Here is a 22,497-nt window from a genome sequence, read left to right on the forward strand (position 1 = left end):
AATGAAAGTATGTCGACTAAAATAAGGGGAAAAAGCAGGTTTAAATGGAGTAAGAAGTTTTAAAGAGATGCGTTTAGAGTCTGGATTTGAAGAGATGTTACAAGAAATCTGAGCGACCGAATGCTCTGAAAAAACCCGTGGTAGAAAGTCGGACAGGTGGTGTGTATGAGTGGAGAAGATCTGATCCAGATGATGGATGAGCTTGATTGTGGAGAGCCTCAAAGGCAAGTAGCAGGATCTTTTACTGGATGCAGATTTTTGTAGGAAGCCAGTGGAGCGAATAAAGAACTGGAGTGCTGTGATCATGGATGGTGATCGAGCTGGGGCTTGAACGACTTAGGACTTTTTAAAGTTACTCAACTTTCACCACATATGACTAATATTCGACTTAGACTTGGATAAACTTTATTCATCCACAAGGGAAATTGCTTCAATGTGATGAAAGTTGAGTAATTTTAAAAAGCTGAGTCGACGTCGACACACGTTACTCATAAAAACAAAAGCTCGTCTCACACGAAAGAAGCTGTGCAGGCTTTTTGCAAGGTAACTCACGGGCTACTTTTGGCCGTAGCCCACGTCCAAAACCATAAACACCGTCAGTTCGACACGTCTAATATTTAGCTCTTGCTCGATAGACTCTAAAACTATCTAGACACTCTACTGTAACTACCGACCTCTCGCGTGGTGCGTGAACTGACATCGAGGACAACAAACATGCTCTACAACCGCAACAACAATGTCAAATAATAGAACACAACAGAACTACACAAGCTTATCAATAGCGCACACTGCAGATATGTTTAGCCTGTGTTAATCGGCACCACCAGTAGCGTTTAATAGTACTAAACAGCATGTTGTAAGATAATTTAAAGTAGCCGGTATATGTCCGAACCCATTTCCGTGTATAGCAGCTAAGCGTCATGGCGCAGCCGTAAAGTCGACTGTTCAGTCCGACCCCTAGATAGAGCTGCAGCATTTTACCAATACTTTATGTAACGAGGGCGTGGACCAGAGTGGCAGTGGTATTCCATTAATCCTGCAGAAATGTGGACGTAGTGACATTGTTGTCGTGACCTTGAAGAGATGAGGTTCAGTCAAGGATGACGCCAAGATGTCAATCTATTAATGCAACGAACCAAAAACCTGCAAACTAGTGAAATAAAGGAAAACTCTAGCGAATAGAAATACATTTTTTACGGGGAATGATTCAAATTTGTTGTGAACAGGTTGGGTACGGTCACATATATGTTTGGAAACTCTCACTTTTAAGTTACCACAAGCAATTGGCTTGATTAAAAGATTTGACCTGTGTCCAGCAAGAAGGTTTTGACTTTTTAAGGGACGGTGTAAATGCAGCTCTCCTCGCTGATATAGATTAACACGAGGACGACAGAAGACCCCTCTCCGTCTGAGCTGGTTTCTGTTCAACATCTCTTCCTGCTAAAAGAGAGTTTCTCCTTTGTTACTGTCAACTTGGTGCTTGATCTGAGTGTTTCAAGCTCTGGCTTCTGTAAAGTGTCCCGAGACAATTTGGATTGTTATATTGACGCTGTATAAACAAAACAGTTAAATAAGATTTTTTTTTTTTTATTAGGATTTTAAGCAGTTGCCTCCATTCAGTGAGAACTTGATGAGCTGTGCGTAAGTGCTCACAGTTGTTGGTAACCTTTGACCTCTTTGTATGTTGTGTGTTTTTTTTTGCTATATCCTCCTCAGCTCTGTAGATAACAGGCAATGTGCTTAGCAAGCAGCTCATGTTAAGACGTCGGAGATAAGGTGTCGCAGTCGCTTTGAAAAGTAGCTGTCAGCAGGTTTTTGCTGCTGGCGTGCATCAGATGAACTCAAATAATCCAGTAACAATAATAATCCCCCAAAAAGCAAAGTAGAAAACAACAGCAACTGGAATTTTTATGTTTATTTTTGGAAGATGCTTCATCCAGTAGGCTTACTCAGTTCTTATTGACTGGCGGGGAGTTTTATTTTGTGAACTTGAAACTCCCATGACTAAAGTCAGAATCTGTTTCAATCCAGTGTTTTCCCTTTTCTCGTGAACGGTGAACTACCCGTAAAATAAAACTTTTTCTTCGTTCTCTCTCTCTCTTCCTCTTCCTCCCCGTGTCCCGTCCCGTCCCGCTCTGCTCAGATCCGGTACATCTCTCAGACTCAGGGCCTTCCCTCTGAACAGCTGCTCAACAAGGGGACCAAGACCTCGCGTTTCTTCTCCAAAGAATCGGACTCTCCCTACGCCTCGTGGAGACTGAAGGTACCTGTTCAGATTTTACACAAATACGACATATACAACACATACAGCGATCAGCCACAACATTAAAACCACTGACAGGAGAAGTAAATAACATTTAAACCGTCTTGTGACAATTAAAATGTTCTGCTGGGAAACTTCTGGACCTGGCATTCATTGGTGTGGATGTTACTTAGACATGTAGCACCCACCTAGACCAGACCAGGCACCCCCACCCCATAGCAATGACACTCCTTGTTGGCAGCAGCCATCCCCAGCAGGATGCAGCCTGACACAGACACACACACACAAACAGTATAGGAACAACCTGCCCTCCAAATTCACTAGATCCCAAACTGATCAAGTATCTGTGGGATGATCCACAGAGGACCCTCCCCTCAACCCAAAGGCCCCCACAGGACACCCTCAGAGGGCCCATGTCCATTCTCTGATGAGTCACAACTGTTTTGGAGGCTCACAGGAGACCTACACAATATTAGGAAGGTGGTCATAACGTTACGCCTGATCGGTTTACATGCAAACCTACTACAGACCTGCAAACACATCCTTCCTGTTGACCACACATCATCAAGTCAAGAGTCCTTGTGGCAGCGCGCTAGGAAACAGCTGCATAATCTTTTCAAAACAGGACAGAGCCAGCACACCCCGAGGAAAGCTTAAGGAAATGTGAAACTGTGTTTAGACTACCTGCTGAAATATCGTTTAAATAAATGTCGGCCTAATATTTATCTCCACGCAATGCCTGTGTATATTTTACCTCATACTTTGACTTTCCTTTCCTTATCGTTGAAACGAGTCCAGCGTTAACACGCACGGAGACGCTAGACCACGCTATTACAAAACAAATCTTCACACGCTACACACACACATGCTGGAGGTTGTTTATTCTTACGTCCCTGTTCTTCATCCAGACGACAGAAGAGCATGAGAAAGAGACGGGACTTAAATCCAAAGAGGCCAGAAAGTACATCTTCAGCTGTCTGGATGATATAGCACACGTGAGTCTGAACAGATGTACTGAAAACCCCTAGAGGCCTATATCGGCCAATTGAGCACTTTTTCTGATTCTGACTTGTTGTGTTTTCTCTACCAGGTGAACTTGGTGCTGAGCCCTGATGGCAGCGACATGCAGGCAGAGAAGGCCGACAGGCAGGAGTTTGTGTCTCTGCTCAGGAGCATGCTGCTGATCGACGCCGAGGACAGAACCGTTCCCTCTAGTGTCCTCACTCACCCCTTCCTCAATATGACTCATCTGCTGGACTTCCCACACAGCAACTAGTAAGGCGAAAACGTGTTGGCTTGTGCTTTCTTTTTTATTACTAATATGTTAGATTAATTTATTATTTTTAGACACAAAGCAGCATATTATGTAAAACAGAAAAGGGGGAATGTATGACTGAAGGTGGAAGGTCCTTGATTGCCATGATTGTCCTTTCAAAATACACTCCCTGGCCAAAACATAAGGTACACCTGTGAAAAGCAAACTAAAGCATTTTAAACTAAATCCTCCTTCATGACTCTTGTAATGTTCAGTTTTTAACAGTCCCAGAAAGGCGATGATTCAACTGTGTGACTTATAAATTCAGAATTATTATATTTAGCCTAGCCCACGGGATAAAATCGGGTTTTTAAAAAAATAGAAACATGTGTCGGTACTAAAAAACCACAGCCTCCAAAATTAAAACAGAGTTGAGTCAACAGCTCTCTCGGTTGTTTTAAACTAACGCTGAATACAAGATCCTTCATGAAGCTGTGGTTTAGTGCAGGAGTGTTATATTAGAATGCATTCGTTGTCACTAGTGTACCTAATGAACTGGCAAGAGGTTGTGTAAGGGTCATTTGCACAAAGTTGGCACGCTTTCAGGGACACATGGGCCCTCCATCCACTCATTCATTCATAACTTGGTAAACAGTAAAGAAGCAGAGTAGAGCAAAGTATTTCAAACGAATTCAAATAAAGTTTCCACACTCGTCAGACAAATATCTTGAATTGTTTCTGTCTACTTCAGAATAGTTGTGGTCTCTTAACTGATCCATTTCCTGGTTATTGTCTTTTGTCTTTTTGCTGCCTGCCAATCATACTTGTAGTAAATATCTGTCCTGCCCTTTCAAACTCTGCGTCTCAGCTCGTGTTGCGCAGCCGGATGCAATGTTTACACGAGCCTTTGTCAAACAACTTTCCCTTTCTCTTCCTAGCGTGCAGTCGTCTTTCCGCATCATGGACATGTGCCACAGTCGGCCCAGCAACGCCATCTTCGACGCCCTCAACCAGAACACCATTCATTTCTCCAGACCCCCTCTCGCCCCCACCGTATCCTCCGGCCTTCCTCTGGGCTACAGCAACATACCTGTCCACACTCAGGTATGATGAAATGATGGCGCCCCACGTTGTTAGGAGAAAGACATGTTTCCTCCCCAAAATAAAAACTAGTACAGCGTGTGATTACATAATGTTTTTGTGCATGGTGACTTAACGCTGCCCCCTTCAGGAGAGAATGTGCTCGTAACATATCACCGCTTCCTCTTCCTGACTCTCCTTCTTCCTTCTACACTCCACCAACGCAGGCTATAACCCAGTCGGCTCCCTCTGTGTTGCACCCTGGGATAGCTCTAACAACTGCGAACGGACAGTTTGGGTGCAGCGACTCGTTCCCGCCCGCCCTCCTTCTTTGTCCTCCCACCATGCAAGGTACGCCGCCGACCAGGATTGCGTAACGTCATTAAGAAGATTGCGTATTAAACGTGTTTGTGTTTTTTAGCTGCATTAGTAACGGATTGTTTGGTTTCTTTTTGAAGGTAATCTTAATCAACCAACAGGGTATGCTGTCCCCATGGTAACTCAAGCCCCTCCCATACAACCCCTGCCAGTGCGACCTGGTGTGATAGCACAGGTAAGACGCAGGCTCAGCGTTCGCTCTTGCAGCAACACTTTCCACTGATGCCGATCTCAATAGATGACTCTGTCTTTCCCCCGCGTCCTCCAAGCAGGCCTGGTCGAGCCGGGGGCAGCAGCTCCTCGTCCCGGCAGCTTGGCAGCAGATGACTCCCGTGGGTCCTCCTCCCTCTCACCCACCTCCGCCGCCGCCATCCTCCCTAACCAACGACACCACAGCTGGACCACAGAGAATCAGCGACTGGGGGTGAGGTGCCAAACTCTGACTCACCCGAACTTCTGGGAAAGTCCCCGTTTGCAAGATTTGCACTAGTCATTTTTAGTTAGTCTTGCTAAGTCCTGTTTACACAGGATATATAAACTCTGTGTTTTACTCATATTTACTGACTTCATCCTGGTACCTTTTATACGTCTTAACTTTTTAACAACTTTAGTTTCAGATTTAGACTAATAATAAAAGAATATGTTTTAAAAACAAAACTACCGGGCAGAATTTAAATTAGCTTCGACTTTACCGATGTGATGAACACATTAAAATAAACATCAATGAATGAAAATAACGCATCAAAACATGCTGATGTCATCCTGATGCAAGTACTTTTTGGTTTTTCAGGTTTGGTTTCAGCCTCTAAAATAATTTGTTTCTGGTATAAAAAGAAAACTTTAAATAACAGAACATGCATTTCATCCAACTCGTCATCGTCCTTCAAGATTTTGTTCTTCTTGATGGTTTTAACACTTTTTTTTTTTCTGTGAAACTAAGCAGCGACATATTGACTCTGCGCCCTAATATCTGTATCTGCAAACAAACTTTTGATTTAAGATTTGTTAAGTGAAGAGAAGCAGAAAAAAAGCCGCGAATCAAACAAAACTCTTAGAAAAATTGGAAAAAGTTTTATCCCTGAACCTCTGCGTTAGGAGAAATACAGTCCTGTGCAAATAGGACATTAGAGTATAGAGTTGTTGTTTTAATTCGTTTTCTCTTACACCTTTTTCTATTCCATGTCTTTAACAGGAAAGTGCGTCCACACAGCAGCCACTACAACGCCGTGATGCAGCAGCCTCTCCTGACAAATCAGATGCCAGCCCTCTCTGCCCATCAGCCAATCAACATCGGCATAGCTCACGTCGTTTGGCCCCAGCCGGCCAATAAAAGGAACCGACACACTCACAACAGGTGAGGCTCTGCTCCTCAGTTCACGTCGTTGAAGCTGCACTGCTCAGACTTTTAATTTTTTTATCTAATATGTCAATCGTTCTGTTTTAAAGGAACCTGTCCCACCCCAGCAACGTCCACATGTCGGTCTGTCGGACGCCCAGAATGGCGGACGTCGTCGGACAGGCGGCGGCGGGAAGGGAGCAGCCTCAGAGGGAGGTTCCTCTGGTGGAGACCAGGCAGCCGGAAGTTCTCAACACCACGGACGAGGAGGAAGACGACGCGGAGGAGGAGGTGAGCTGCTTCAAGGAGGTGGTGCTGAGCGGCAACAGACAGCTGGAGCTTCCCAGGCAGCCCCAGCGAGAAGTGGCCGTCCTGATGGGCGACACGCCGAGCCCTGCTCCCAGCGTGATCAGCATCCGCAGCGATCTGACCGACGCGGAGGACGAGGGTGGGGATGAAGACCCTCAGAGGTGCCGCCTGAATGAGTGAGTAGAAACCTGTTCAAGCTACTAATTTTGGCAGCTATTTTAATCAGAGCTATTTAAAGGGTTATAAGACATCCACATATCCCTCTCCAGAGTTGGATATCAGCCCGCTGTGCTGTCCCTTACTAGTTTCTAAGGTTGGATCATACATTTAACATGCACGAGGATTGAAGGATTCATTCCAGGAAGTAGATTTATGGACATTTTTAGTTCGCTAAATGCAAACCTATTATACATTCTGCTGTATACTGTTTAAATAGTGTCAGTAAAAAGTCAGAAGGCTATAACTTCATGTAGTGCATCAACTTTATTTTATGTAGATTCGTTCATGTGTAAATATTGGATATATTTTGCTTGTACTATTGTATTTTATTTATTTTTGTTTTTGTTAACTATCTTACACCTATTTATTTTTCTTTTTACTAGTGTTTATTTATTTTATTTATTTTATTTTTTATTTTTAACTATCTTACACCTATTTTTTTTCTTTTTACTAGTGTTTATTTATTTTATTTTTAACTATCTTACACCTATTTCTTTTTCTTTTTACTAGTGTTTATTTATTTTATTTTTTATTTTTAACTATCTTACACCGATTTTTTTTCTTTTTACTAGTGTTTATTTATTTTTTTTAACTATCTTACACCTATTTTTTTACTAGTGTTTTTTATTTATTTTTTTATTTTTATTTTTGTTAACTATTTTACACCTATTTTTTTTCTTTTTACTAGTGTTTATTTATTTTATTTTTTATTTTTGTTAACTATCTTACACCTATTTTTTTTTCTTTTTACTAGTGTTTATTTATTTTATTTTTAACTATCTTACACCGATTTTTTTTCTTTTTACTAGTGTTTATTTATTTTATTTTTTATTTTTGTTAACTATCTTACACCTATTTTTTACTAGTGTTTTTTATTTATTTTTTTATTTATTTTTATTTTTGTTAACTATCTTACACCTATTTGTTTTCTTTTTACTAGTGTTTTTATTTATTTTTTTATTTATTTTTATGTGCAACTGAGCTGCTGTGACCAAGAAATTTCCTTTGTGGATCAATAAAGTTAAAGAAAGTATTTAGATGAGACTTATTTAACTTCATAGTTGGCTCACTTACTTTCACAGAGGCAAAGTTTAATCATAGTTTTTACCGTGAGATATTAGATTTAGCTTTTATTTTTCATCAACGAAATTAACGATGGTACAAAGGAATATTAATCTGCAGTATCGGCCTTAACAAAACGTAATAATCTGTCCACAGGTGCAAAGAGGAGTGTGAGTGTGAGGCCTGCAGAAACACCAGTGTGTCTATGGAGAGGGTGTGTTCCCTCAGCAGCCCCGACAGCAGCCTCAGCACCAGCTCCTTCGCCTCCAACTCACTTCAGTCCAGCCCTTCAGTGTCGCCGTGCAAGAGACCCAACAGGTATCAGGTCACGGTCCCGTACTCAAACATCAACACGTTCTCGTATTCGTAGTCCTAAACTCTTAACGTTTTGTTCGTAGCATGTCCGAGGACGACGGCCACGAGAGCGGCTGCGACACGGTCGAGGGCTCCCCGACGTCCGACACGTCGACGTCCCCGCGCGGCAACGGCCCCTACCGTTACCTTGACAACAGCAACCACAACAACCGCCCGCCTTTGGTCGCGCCGCTGCCCCCGACCGCGCAGGACAGGAGTCCCCGCGGCATCAGGACAATGGTGGTCCCTCCGATGAGGGTGCAGAACAACAACACTCAGGGGGCAGAGGAGCGAGGCCAGAGAACGGGTCAGTGAAATGTTTATTTATTTATTTATTTTAAAGAAACTTTTTGTGAATATGATCTGTTTTCATAAAAGTGTTGTTTGTGTACTAACCCCCTTATTTCCCTTCATACAACGTGCCTTCATCTTGACACCTGTCATGTGGTCTGTCACCTGTGCTTTGGCGGTGTTTGCTTTGCAGGTCATGTGGAGAGAGAAGGGGCTTACCGCCCCCTAGTGGGTCATAGAGGCTTTAACAGGTGATCAAGAGACACCAGCACAGAACGGACCACGCTGTCGTCTTAATACCTCCAAGATGCATCCTTTGTGGGCAATGCTACCATTGTCCGAGAATCATCTTTTATGGCTTTCCCTTATAATTATTTAGCAGCTTCTTTTAAATGCAGAGCTGCCATTTGTTATGCTGTGAGTCTTTTAAGTTTGCAGTTAAGACTTCAGGGGAAAGAAGGATGCATTTCATTTGGTACCAGGCCAGAGCGTGTTCCTTTGTCTCTGCTGGTTCTCGTCAAGCAGTAAAAGTTGCCCCATGGCTCTGATGTGAGATCAGTTTCACCGTTTGTGCTCTCTCCAGATTTTAATGAGCGCCGAGGTGGATTTAAAACTGATCCAGATCAGAGTCAGAGGTTCAACTTTGCTCCTTCGATTCTCTTTTCTGAGTGACCACAATCTTTTTCTTTCTCAAATTTATTGTCTCCTTTGTTTTTTTGTGTTTTAAAAGTTAAAAAAAACTTTTAAAACGTGAAAAACATACGGTGTTGACAACGTTATCATTCCTCCAGTCTACCAGTACCTGTGGTCACTGCCCTGCAATAAATAATTAAACAACACTTGTTCCATCCCAGCTGTTGGAGGCGGCTTATTTCTCACAATGGTATTTTTAAATTCTCCAGTATTTAACTGATCCGGTGTCAGTAGGTTTTAAAGATCTCAGATCATCTGTGTAATATTTAAACATTAATTAATCTAAAAATGATACCTCAAGATAATTGGCTGGATTTAGCTGCTTTAATTGAGTGGATTTGCAAAAAGAAAACTTGTTTTGTTGTTGTTGGACATTAGAACAACACAACTACTTATTTTATTTATTATTATTTATTTAATAACTCCCAATATCTTCAGGTAGGACATAAGACCTCTGAGCCACAGCTCTCTGTCGTGTTAATAAATAGTTTTAGATGCATTTATTTATTTTTTATTCTTCATTCTGAACAAAATCTCTTTTTCTCTGGGTGTGTGTTCTTGTTTGACGTCTTCATAGTTCTGCTTCACCGTCTTAAGTCCTGCAGGTCATGTGGACCAAACCTACCGTCTATATTTCCCTTAAATATAAAAACATATATAAATGTGTTTGCCGTTGCCTGACCGACTTTTATCTTTCTCTCATTCCAGCCTCAGAGTCCTGGTCCCGATCCAAAGGACGCTGCAGCTTCGTCGGTCAACAGAGCACTCCATCCTCCGTCCCCCTCCTCCCATCCGCCCCCCTCCTGTCCCGGCAGCAGAAGGTGACCGGGCAGCAGCAGCAGCATCAGCAGCAGCACCATCTGGGCTTTGGACAGGTCAGTGCTTTTAACTTCTTTAATTTATACATATATTAGTTTTAGGAACAGGAGCCGTACAGTTTAAAGTACATGTCTGAAATGTTGATGATTTAAAAACTTTGCATAAAAGCTAAAGCTAGACTGATCGTTCTGTGTTAAATCTACGCCGAGGCTTCGTCCCCGTAGCCAGACATGCACTACAGCACCACAAACTGATCATCCAGTTGAGTTGTCATCTTTCTGATGCTGTTTTAACATAAACATGGGAACAGTCATGAAGCTAAGCTGCAGGACATTCACTCGTCCTCTTATCCAACTCTCAGCAAGAAAACAAATGCCCTTGTTTCCTTTGACGGTCTGGATGTTGAGCTGTGCGTCTCTGTGTCTCTGTTTTCTCAGGTGCAGCCGTATTCTTCAAACCACAGCAACAAAGAGTGGAACGGCAACTATGGGCCCCTGCGACCTCACGCCTACATCCCCCCCACTGTCCACACGCACACCTTCACCCACCTGCCCCACAGCAGCCCCACGCTCACGTCGGCCGCCCCGCACGGCCACACCCTGCTCTCCTACCCGCCCAGCGGCCCGCTCACCGCCGCCCACCACCCCCACCCCATCCTGCCCTCTCGCCCTCCCCCCCTCCTCCAGCACGGCTACAGCCTTTCGCACCAAGGCGGGGCTATAGTTCACCAGGTGACCCTGGGCATTGGCACCCATCCCCACCACCCGCACCGGTTCCTCCCTTCCCCTACCATCCACCCGCACCACCAGCCCGGCTACCACCCCCACCCCCACCACCACCACCCCCACCCGCACCAGTTCAAGCCTCCCTTCCCTCCTCCGCCGCCCCCTCCTCACCCTTACTTGGCCTCCCCGGCCGCCTACACAGGCTTCCCTCTGAGCCCCACCAAGCTCAGCCACCACCCCCAGTTCTCTTATATCTGAGGGGTAGGACGGGGCAGCAGCAGCAGTACCTCCTGGTCAGGAAGGGCAATAGGAAATGGACCGGGGCTGCAACCTGGGCAGGTAGAGCTAGCAGCAGAGCACACAATGGACACTTGTGACGATGAAGAAGAAGAAGAAAATAACAGGACGGTGTTTTAAGGTTAGAGTAGTACCCAGCTTCTGTAATCAAGGAGGGTTCACGGCTCACGTCGCTGATCATGTTTGACTGTCGGAGCAGCTTCTCTGAAAGACTTCCTGGATGATAGATTTAAAAAAAACCTGCAGAGCTTTAACGAGAGCGTCCACAAGAGAGAATGAAATCACAATACAGGAGGTTTTTAATTAAATGAACGCGTTCCCGTCACCGGCCGCCGTTCAGCGACAGATCCAACTCGTCTGAGGCTGGAGATCATTTGTGGTTGCCCCCACCTTTTCCCCCGTTCCCTTTATCTTTGTTGCCTTGTAGCGCGTGCGAGCCGGTTTGTGAAGCCATCCCCGTCTGTATTAACCAGGATCCAGCTGCTCCCGTCTCTGCTTTCAGGCGGACGTCGCCGCCACTACTGCCGCCTTCTAGTGCCTTAAAGAAAAAAAAAAACGACAACGAGAATCTGCGGCGTCACTTCAGGAGCGTATAGATTGTAAATTAAAAAATAAAATAAAACGGGCTTGCAGCACTTCACCTCCAAGCTCTAAATAAGACGGGGCTTATCTTATAATTACGAGGATTATGCTTGTGGTTTGTGTTTTTAATATCGTTGGACTTTTGGTTTGCTTTCTAACTCAGAGTATGGATTTACTTTAGCTAGAGGCTGCACATATATACACACACATATATATATATCTATATATATGGATAGGGCTTTGACTGAATGAGCTTTGTATGTACATAAAGAGTGATTTGATATTTTGATAATCGAATTTCTATTCACTATAGTACTTAATTCATAACAGTATTGTCACTGTTTACTGTAACTGCAATACAATCTAGATAGACTCTGGGTTGCTGTGTTTTTATTGGTTTATTATTTTTTTTGCGTTTAGGCTCGACTTGCATTAATTAATGCGTTTTAGGTTTTACTTTTTGGGAGTGGCTTAGACTTTAAGACAAAAAGAAAAAAAGGAGTTTTTACTTTTAAAAAATGCTTCTCAGTGTTTGAAATAACCTTCTTGAACTCGCAGTATCGTCGCTGGGCTATGGAGTATTAGAGCTGTAATCGTTTGAGTATATCCGTGTATTAAGCCTGTCGTCAGTTTTGATACATTCCTTCAGGGTGGATGCGTAGCCTTGAGTTTATTTTGTTGTGTGCTTTGTTTTTTTTTTTGATTTTTTGATTTTTCTTTCCAGCGTCTTTTTACCCGTTTTGGCGTCAGCTGGTGTTTTTACTCCAATCAGCAACCAAAGACTGTTTTTAATCATTTCTGAAGCACGGTCGATGATATTTCTCCTTCTCACCACCGGCGGCGTTAACCGTCGCTGGAATATATTTGCGAGATTTAAGAATATATATATTAAAAAAACAAAAAAAAATAACAGAGGTTGAGGTTTTATTATTATTATTATTTTTTTTTTTTCCTGTGCTATGTTTGTATTTGGAATGTATAGATAATAAGCTGCTATGTACTGATTATCTGCCACTTCGTAGCTGTGAATTTAGAGGATTAATCTCGTTCTCGCCTGCATCTTCTCTCTCTTTGTATTGTAGTTCGCGACAACTAGATACAATAGAAGTGGGGTTTTATTATTTTGACTAGAGAGTGTATTGAATGCTACTCCTATATGCTAGTGCCTCTGTATATTAGCTTTGTTGGTTTTTTTTCTTTTTTGAAGTGATTGTAAACTGCTGTAATGGAAGTTTTCCTCTTTTTTTTTTTTTTTTAATTATTATTATTATTCTGTTGCTTTTTGGTGTGTGTGTGTGTGTGTGTTTTTGTTCTTTTTGTGCGTGTGTATTTTAGCATCAGTATTTTTCAAATGTAGGCTGGGTTCACTTTTTTGATTCTGTAACCGGTGTGTTGTTGTTGTTGATGATGTATTATTATTATTATTATTATTATTATTATTTTGTCTAGTTTTATCTCGCGACGTCGTGGCTTTTATTTCCCGTCTGTATTTCTGGCGACTCTTCGTACTGTACAACTTTTAGTGCCTTCCTTCGGGGCGGAGTTTCTGACGGATGATATCAAAGCGGCGAGGGGGGGATTCGCCCGACTCGAGTTCCTTGTCCTGTTTTATTTCACTTCTTTCACAAAACCCCAAAGTTGTTTCTACAAAAATCCAAAAAAGAAAGCAAAAAAGTCAGGGAACGTTCACCAGGAACACCGTGCAGTACTCAGAAACTAAAACAGGGCCTCAGTATTTATATACACACACACACAGAAACCTACAGAAAGCTTTATCCTCACACAGTGAATGTATTTGACGTCTGTTTTGGTTTGCAGATGAGTTATTTGCTGCGTTTTCTTCTTCATTTTGACGAAAGCGAATTGTGCGTACGCAAATTGTTTGTCGCGTACGCACTTTTTGACCATGTGTAGAAAAACAAAAAAAGGCTTTATCCATCTGTCAGACTCACCCGCTCTCCTCTGCTACGTCGTCGTATTACAGTAGAATGGTTTTGCCATGTCGCCTTAGGTAAAGGGTGTGTGTTTTGCCGTCTAATACGCCGCTGTGTCCATTTGTTCTTTTAAACAAACGGGAGGATGACAGGTTGTTTTTTTTCTTTTCCTATCACGTGAGGAGATGAACGCATCCATTTCCCACGCCGTTACCCCTAACCACCGCCGCCACTTTGGGTTGATTAGTTCTCAGATAGATAATCTCCCTGCAGCCTTACGCCGACGGTCGTCAAGCGCGCACACACACACAGATCCAAAGCTCAACAAGCACACGGAGCCCAGCAGCCTTAACACGAGGGCCGCTTTAGAAACGTGGAAAACATTTATGTCGCAGATAAGGGATGTCCCGATCCGATGTCCGTCTGTCGTCCTAGAGTCGACTGGATGTCAAGAGTTAATGTAGTCTGGAGAGGGGCGCTCGTACCTTGTGTTCTCGTCTCAAGGAAACTTTCCTCTTCTTTTAAACGCAGCGTTCAGACGTGCGTACTACGTTTGAGTTTTCTGGTTTTGAATCAAGTCGGTAGTACTGACTGACGATCACGTACTACCACGTTGCACCCTTGACTCACTTCGTCGTCCAGAAGTACTTCCACCACAGCAGAGACACGTTTAGGTTCCTCTTCGTCTTAGGTTTTCGTTCTGAACCCCGATACGATCCAGTCATTTTAGACACACCTGATCGGGACATCCCGAGTCGCAGACCCCGTCGATACAAATCCTAATAATCCAGATTTTTCTCCCTGCTGACACACTGTCGCGTCTCATTTAACAGGCGGAATAATTAGCTAAGACTTCGTACCACAACTAATTATTCTATCTTAAGACACGATCGCTAACGTTCGACTGTCCTAAATATGTGTAGTTTTTGGTGTGGCTTTATGTTTTGATTTGTTTTTTATTATTTTTAAATCTTAAATGCTACACTAGTTTGACATGTAGCATCTGCACTGTGCAATATACAACAATATAAGAGGACTGGGATAATGAGAATTGTTTGGATGTGATGATGATGATGATGATGATGATGATGATGTGTGTCTTACCAGTTTGCGGTCGTCCCTCCTCCCTCCTCCCTCCCCCTCCTCCACCCCCTCCCCTCACCTCTAGTTCTCAGTGAGTTTTCAATGTGACCAAGCCTTACGTACTTTGTCACAAAAAGCGGGTTCCTTCTTGGTGACTCTTATTGGTGAGTGTCAAATTATGAATTGATGGTGTAACTATGTCGAGATTCACTTTGAATTAAAAAAACAAACAAAAAAAAATCTTTTGCTTCAGTCACTCGTTTGGCGTCTTTCTTCATCTCCAGCTGGGAAGCATTTACTGACATCTAGCACATAAGTGTAATATTACTATAGTTTTACACTGATCAGCCATAACATTATGACCTAATATTGTACAAGGTATCTGGTTAGCAGCAGAACCTCCAGAACATCCCTCATATACTCGACTGGATTGAGATCTGGGGAATCTGGAGACCGTTAACGTACTGTGTTCCTCAAACTATTTCTGGAACGTTTTTGCTTTTATGGCAGGAAGCTGCTGAAAGAGGCCACCGCCATCAGGGAAGTCTGTTTCCATAAAAGGGTGTACATAGTCCGCAGCAGTGCTTAGGCTTTGGGTCAGAGTAACATCCATTCATGTGGATCCAGCAGAAGATTGTCCAAAGGTTGGTGCCACGTGTTCCCCAGTAATCGATGGACGCACCTGTCTGTCCAAACGATAAGTGAAAATGTGATCCGTCACACCAGAGCCAGCTTCTTCCATCGCTCTGGGGTCCGGTCCGAAGCTTTCATCAGAGGTCAGAGGTCAGCATGGGACACCCTGACTGGTCTGCAGCTACACAGCCCAAAACAAAACAAACCAGGATCCAGTGTGTCTTCTGGACCCTTAATATCAGAACCAACGGTGACTTTGATGTGCATCAGCATGACATTGCAGACCAGGAACATCCCACAAGGGCTGCAGTTTTTGGAGATGCTCTGACCCGGTCGTCTAGCCGTTACAACTGACTGATTTAAGAGGTAAAAAGAGACAAGGACTCTCCAGAGTGTTTGCAACTAATAAAAAAAAAAACACCAAAAACAGTGGCGCTTGGATAAACTACGGTGACCGATGATGGAGTTCATGGTGTAATGTGCAAGGAAAAAGCAGTCCTCAGGCTATTCTTTCATTTTGTTCTTTTATTGCTTATTGGGGCGGGTCAAGGAATCTAAGCAATCTATGGAGCGAGCGTTTCCATGGCTCAGCTTTAAACACAGGGAACACCCCTCACCCTGAGTGCGACTTCCATTCAAAGGGAAAATACGTCGCACAACAGGTGAAGGCGACTCCCCTCATGGAAGCGGCCAATAGACTCAACACACGGTAACAAATGGTGACCCGAGATGGACAGCGATTGAGTGACGCGGACTTGTTTGAGGGGCCATAACATTGCTGTTGTCATTGGTTCACCTAAATGTGCAGTTGCTTTTGTTAAAGAGGTTTTTATAATGTTAAAGTATGTGAACATGTGTTTTCTCAGTTGTTATAGATCCACGATTCTCAAACTGTGGTCTGTTTATGAATCATGAAAAAACAAACAAGTATTTGAAGAGGTTTTGCGCTCTATAATACAAAAATGTAATAAATACTCGTTACTTTGCTTTATTTTTTATTCATATATTTCCCAGTTTTAAATAATGAAGCTGTGGGTGACAAATTCAGCGTAGGGTGCACTGAATTGCGGCCATGGTCCCGTTCTCACGGGAATGAGCACAAAAGATAAAACAGGCTCATGCGTTTGCCACAAAACGGGCAAAACATCAGTCGATCGCTGTCCATCAACGACAGCAACAACTCGTATTGGCCGCTCCCGTTATCACTTCCTGTTCAACCCCGGAGTTGGTACATTCCCTTTCCGGTTGATGGTTGAGGTTTGTAAATTAGTTTCGGCGTTTGTAAAAGTGTTCTGCATCTTGTTAATTTGTTTTCTGAAATGTAAATTTGTTTCGGGACTTGTAAATGTTTTATGGCAATGTAATGTTGTTTAAGATATGTAAAAATGACAACCACAAGAGAGCGCCCTTTCTACAGACTCTTCTTGTGAACTGGATTGCAATGCTGCACCTAGCTCCAGTCATCAACAATCAACACTAAAACACAGTACAGAATCAGTGAGGACAACTAAATAAATACTTAAATATGACACTGGATTATCACAGAGAGTTTCTCAGAATAACTTGGAACTATTATAAACAGTAGAAATGTATTTAAAAGGTCCTGAATAAACTTAAGTGATTCACAATTCTTTTATTTGTAAAAAGCTGCAGAATCCTGAGTTAATTAGGCTGCTATATGCCCAGGCTGCTGGGTGACTCAGACTCTCTGGTTCTTTAAAACGTCTCGATTTGGGATTGTTATTGATGCAACATAAATGAAACTGAATTTAATTTAGGATAAAAAGTGTTGATAATCACTTAGACGTGTTAATATACCAACACTAAAGTAATGTTCTGTACACAAGAGTTTAAAACGCACACTTTTGTTTTCTGTGAAGGATAAATACTATTAAACATCAGCTAAATAATACCCACTACTGTGACAGCTGTGATATTATAACAATAGATAATGTTCACTAAAGGTAATACCTCTATACATATACTATATATATAATGATTCACGCCAAAACTGAGAAATCATTGAGTATGTGTAATTCAGTTTATTGAAAACATAATATTACATTTTAACTTGTCAAATGAAATAAGAAGAAGTGTAGATGTATATTTTGATTTATTTTATTTTTTTCGAATTCGAAAGGTGTGAAAACCCACACCACTAAAGTGAGCAGTAGTACAAGTTGACAGAAGTTAATGAAAGGGAAATCAATCCCTTCTCTTCTAGCTGTCAGCTTGTACTGCTGTCCACTGAGATGACAGGAAGTCCTGACCTGTATTCAGGTATCCTCCTGCTCCACTGGTATCTGACTTGCAGCATCCAGCAGAGGAGAAGGTAAACCCAAAAACAGGTAATCAGGATTAGAAAGTATCTATAAGCCCCCCCCCCCCCAACCCACCCCACCAACCCCACCAACCCACCCCAACCCACCCCTCTTCCACTGCTTTCTGCATTGCAGCAACATGTAAAAGAGGAGGGATTCCTAAAAGTGGGTAAAAGTGGGTATCCCCACTTTTAAATGACCCCCTCCTCAATTGATCTCTGCTCAGCAGAAACCAGAAGAAGAGAAGGTATCTTCAAAAGTAGGTAACCCCCTCCTCAACTGATCTCTGTCCAGCAAAAACCAGAAGAAGAAAAGGCATCCCCCCTTTTAAATACCCCGCTCCCCAAATGGTCTCTGACCAGCAGAAACCACAAGAAGAGAAGGTACCCCGCCTTTTAAATAACCCACCCCACCAACCAACCCCACCAACCCACCAACCAACCCACCCCAACCCACCCCACCAACCCCTCTTCCACTGCTCTCTGCATTGCAGCAACATGTGAAAGAGGAGGGATTCCTAAAAGTGGGTAACCCCACTTTTAAATGACCCCCTCCTCCGCTGATCTCTGTCCAGCAGAAACCAGAAGAAGAGAAGGTATCTTCAAAAGTAGGTAACCCCCTCCTCAACTGATCTCTGACCAGCAGAAACCAGAAGAAGAGAAGGTATCTTGAAAAGTAGGTAACCCCCTCCTCAACTGATCTCTGTCCAGCAGAAACCAGAAGAAGAGAAGGTATCTCCACTTTTAAATAACCCCCTCCCCCAATGATCTCTGACCAGCAGAAACCACAAGAAGAGAAGGTACCCCACCTTTTAAATAACCCACCCCACCAACCAACCCCACCAACCCACCCCAACCAACCCCACCCCACCAACCCCTCTTCCACTGCTCTCTGCATTGCAGTAACATGTGAAAGAGGAGGTATTCCTAAAAGTGGGTAACCCCCTCCTCAACTGATCTCTGTCCAGCAGAAACCAGAAGAAGAAGAGGTATCCCCCCTTTTAAATAACCCCTCCCCCAATGGTCTCTGTCCAGCAGAAACCACAAGAAGAGAAGGAACCCAAATCACATATCCTCAGCACGGGGTCTGAAGATTATGTTGTGGGTGGTTTTTCTTGCATATGACAGGAACCTTCTGATGTTTCCAGGTTGTGTCACATGTTTCTTGAACAAAGAGACGATCATATCGTCAGCCATTGGACGCTCTAAATCGATGAGAACCATCACAGAGCTTGCAGATTTCCACTTCTTGCTGAGGTCTTTGAAAACTGTCTTGTGAAGGTTGTTAAACCTTTCTGGGGCAATGTTGAGACAGTCGACTTCAGCCATGATTTTATCCACGAGACACAGGTGGATGTCATGTATCACTTCTGGAGGCCAGGTCGCCCGTGATTTCTTTGTGGCCTTCAAAAGCAGGTCCTCAACGAAGAGGCTCACATACATTCTGCATCTTTCTTGTTTTGCTTGTCGATCCTTTTTATCTATTTCCACGGATCCAAGGGTAGGTGATGGATATGCTGCCAGAGGTTCAATGACCTCTGAAGCGCTGCCTTCTGGAGACTCCTCCTCAGGCACAAAGGCCTCCACAGGAGTAATCTCTGAGCACTCCTCCTCAGGCACAAAGGCCTCCACAGGAGTAATCTCTGAGCACTCCTCCTCAGGCACAAAGGCCTCCACAAGAGTAATCTCTGAGCACTCCTCCTCAGGCACAAAGGCCTCCACAGGAGTAATCTCTGAGCACTCCTCCTCAGGCAGAAAGGCCTCCACAAGAGTAATCTCTGAGCACTCCTCCTCAGGCACAAAGGCCTCCACAAGAGTAATCTCTGAGCACTCCTCCTCAGGCACAAAGGCCTCCACAAGAGTAATCTCTGAGCACTCCTCCTCAGGCACAAAGGCCTCCACAGGAGTAATCTCTGAGCACTCCTCCTCAGGCAGAAAGGCCTCCACAAGAGTAATCTCTGAGCACTCCTCCTCAGGCACAAAGGCCTCCACAAGAGTAATCTCTGAGCACTCCTCCTCAGGCACAAAGGCCTCCACAAGAGTAATCTCTGACCATGCCTCCTCAGGCACAAAGGCCTCCACAGGAGTAATCTCTGACCACGCCTCCTCAGGCACAAAGGCCTCCACAGGAGTAATCTCTGACCATGCCTCCTCAGGCACAAAGGCCTCCTTAAGAGTGCCGTCTCTATCATTCTGTGTCTCCATTGGTGCCACTCTGTTGGCAGAATGTGACACTTTGGAAAATTGTCTTACGAAGAATTTCTTAGTCCTGCTCCCTATTCTTCGTCTGCTGTCGGACTTTGGGTTTTTAGTGACTGAAGCTGGTCTCTCCAGCTCCTCAGTGTCTGGGGCCTTGTAGTCCTTCAGGGTTGGGATTTTCATGTCCAGGTCATTGTCAAAATGTCTCTCTGGTGCTCCTCCGGAGGCTGTGTCTTGGGTGTCCACAGTCAGATTGCGGGAGTCAATTCTGGACATCACTTTCTTCTTCTCGGTTAACTCCTTCCATATTTTCATGGTGTGATGGACCATAACGTTGAGTCTTTCGATGGGAGTGACATGTTCAACTGACTTTGTGTTGAACTTCTGAGCGAAGAGGACAGAGTTGACACACACTGTCACGTCGATGGCGATCAAGGCCTTCAAAATATCCAAGCTCTCGCAGTCGACCTCCTCTGGAACGTCCAGGAATCGAGCGAAAGTCTGAGGAAGCATGTCGCCCACCGTGGACAAAACACGCTTCTGAGAGACGGGTGCTTTGTCGTTCTCCAGGATGTGTTTTGAAATGAGTGTTACCACCTCCGATAGCAGCTTTCCCAAGAAATACTTGGTTTCATCGTCAGGGTTCGCTGCTATATGAAACAGCCACTGCTTGTTGTCGATCCTTTTGAAAAAGGTTTCGACCAGAGGGAGAACTGTGTCCACTGTAATTCCAGGGACCTCCTCTTCCTGGGAAAGGGTTCTTCCGTCCATGGCGCTGGTTGTCTGCGTTGTCTGCATTGTATTCCAGATACAGAAACTTGGACGAATGGTTTGTTGAGAAACTTGCATTAAGTTTTGAGAACTTCTGTTATGTGTTGAGAAACTTCTGTTCACGAACTGGTGCATCAGTGTAACGAAACGTAACTGTGCGGACTGAAGAGGCTGAGTCCTACTTAAAGACTCGGCTTCACATCAAAGCATCAAAGCCACACCATGTCTGCCTTTGATCTTCAGTTGACGTTCCAGACGTCCAATGCGTCATCATATCTTCGAACGTAGAAGCCCCGCCCCCTTTTCTTCTCTTCTCGCGATATTTGCGGATACTTTTCCTCCCTATTAATTAATTAAGTTTTTAATTAATAGACGCTTCAGACTTCCTCCTGCGTTCAACATTGGGTAATTTGCTATAAGTAGAATAATGTCGCCCCCTCCTGGTCGTGGTGCTTCCAGCTGGACATATTCTGTACTAAATAACTTAATTATACTTAATTATCCTTTTTAATGATCTGATCAAAGATGCATCATAACTCATTCTTCTTTAATATTTCTTTATGCTCTTAAATTATTATAATTGTTTTTTTTTTTTACTATACATTATGCATTGATTCAAAGGTTCTTCAAAACACCCACCCCTCTTAACAATCCACAACTATTAGTATTATTATCCACGTTAAACCTGTTTAAGAAGTTTTTATTTTCTACTTTATTTTAGAATTTATATTTTATTTGATCATTTCCTGATCAATACGATCCCCCGAGGTGTTCAAAGACTATACTGTTAAGATAAATACATTAAAAATAACAGTAAGTCTGACACTGCAATATTTTTTGACGTTACAACACAAAATGTGCACTCTTATTAGAACATATTTGTGTATGTCTTTAAAAAATAAAAAAGCATATTCGATTGAAACAATTAGTCTGGTGTATAACTGAGGATGTATTTATTTATTTAGATGTATTTTTATCTCCTGGTTCAGCGAGTCTTGCTGCTGCTGCCTTCACGTTGCGTCGGAAATACTTCATTAAAAAAAATAAGAAAAATGTCAAATGAAGCAATATTGAGGTTATTAATATTCTATATGGTTCAGTTGGTTAAAATGCGTTTAACTACTGACATATAGAACTAGTATTTGACTAAATTTAGAATATTACATGTGGCCCTGAAGGCACCGTGAGACTCACAACTTGTCTAACAGTGCCCACATGTGTTTTTTGGTAAATATGAGCTGTCAAAACCCCCTTTTAAAGACGTGTAAACCACAATTAAATTTAACATTAACAACCTGACATATTGTAAAACAGGTTATTAGACATACATTTAAATTGACAAGCCTGTTTAGATGCCTGAAATATCCGCTGAAGACTAAAATCATGTGTAATTGTCCTAGACACTGCTCCAGTCTACTCACAAATTGCATATAATGTCATTGTACGTGCACTACTGACCATATTCTAAGCAGAATAACGGCATTTATAACATCACCGGTCTCTTGAAATGGTTCAGAAGTCACATTTCATCCTTTCACAGTTTTATTTTACCATTTATATCAGTGTACTTTCGATCCACCATACAGTGTCTTCTACCCTGTGGTCATTCAATTGACCAGGATTTATTTTTCAGACCACAGACTTCAGTCTCACGAGGTGTCGCTTTTGGAAATAAAACTTTTAATTTGGCATAAAGTGACTATGGGTGACACAGTCAGAGTGAACACGCAGTAAAGTAAAAACGATTCAATTTGACCCTTTTCTTGCATTTTGACTGCTCAGACACAGGTGTGCAAAAATAATTAGTAATACCTGTGATCTTTTATGGGGGCCTAAACACATTTTGCACCATTTCTGCGCACCTGAACAATAAATAAACTATAACAAGAGCATT

The 22,497-nt window shown here is 43.0% G+C and overlaps 1 protein-coding gene across 2 annotated transcripts in view; it reads left to right on the plus strand.

The window, feature by feature from the left end:
• The window catches only part of hipk3a (homeodomain interacting protein kinase 3a), a 32,861-nt gene extending 17,886 nt beyond the window's left edge, over positions 1-14,975 (plus strand). Inside the window, exons 6-18 of one of the 2 annotated variants that reach the window (XM_084555771.1) lie at positions 2,144-2,263; positions 3,172-3,258; positions 3,354-3,538; positions 4,457-4,622; positions 4,826-4,949; positions 5,057-5,151; positions 5,246-5,400; positions 6,169-6,330; positions 6,423-6,797; positions 8,059-8,220; positions 8,301-8,563; positions 9,949-10,115; positions 10,497-14,975. In XM_084555771.1, the coding sequence (XP_084411897.1) occupies positions 2,144-2,263; positions 3,172-3,258; positions 3,354-3,538; positions 4,457-4,622; positions 4,826-4,949; positions 5,057-5,151; positions 5,246-5,400; positions 6,169-6,330; positions 6,423-6,797; positions 8,059-8,220; positions 8,301-8,563; positions 9,949-10,115; positions 10,497-11,042 (2,607 nt within the window). In that variant the 3' untranslated portion in view covers positions 11,043-14,975. The remainder of the gene's footprint in view (positions 1-2,143; positions 2,264-3,171; positions 3,259-3,353; positions 3,539-4,456; positions 4,623-4,825; positions 4,950-5,056; positions 5,152-5,245; positions 5,401-6,168; positions 6,331-6,422; positions 6,798-8,058; positions 8,221-8,300; positions 8,564-9,948; positions 10,116-10,496) is intronic. The other variant, XM_084555772.1, reaches the window with a different exon arrangement.
• Positions 14,976-22,497: the final 7,522 nt, after the last annotated feature.

This window comes from Chelon labrosus (assembly GCF_963514085.1).
Source record: "Chelon labrosus genome assembly, chromosome: 11".
NCBI lineage: Eukaryota > Metazoa > Chordata > Actinopteri > Mugiliformes > Mugilidae > Chelon > Chelon labrosus.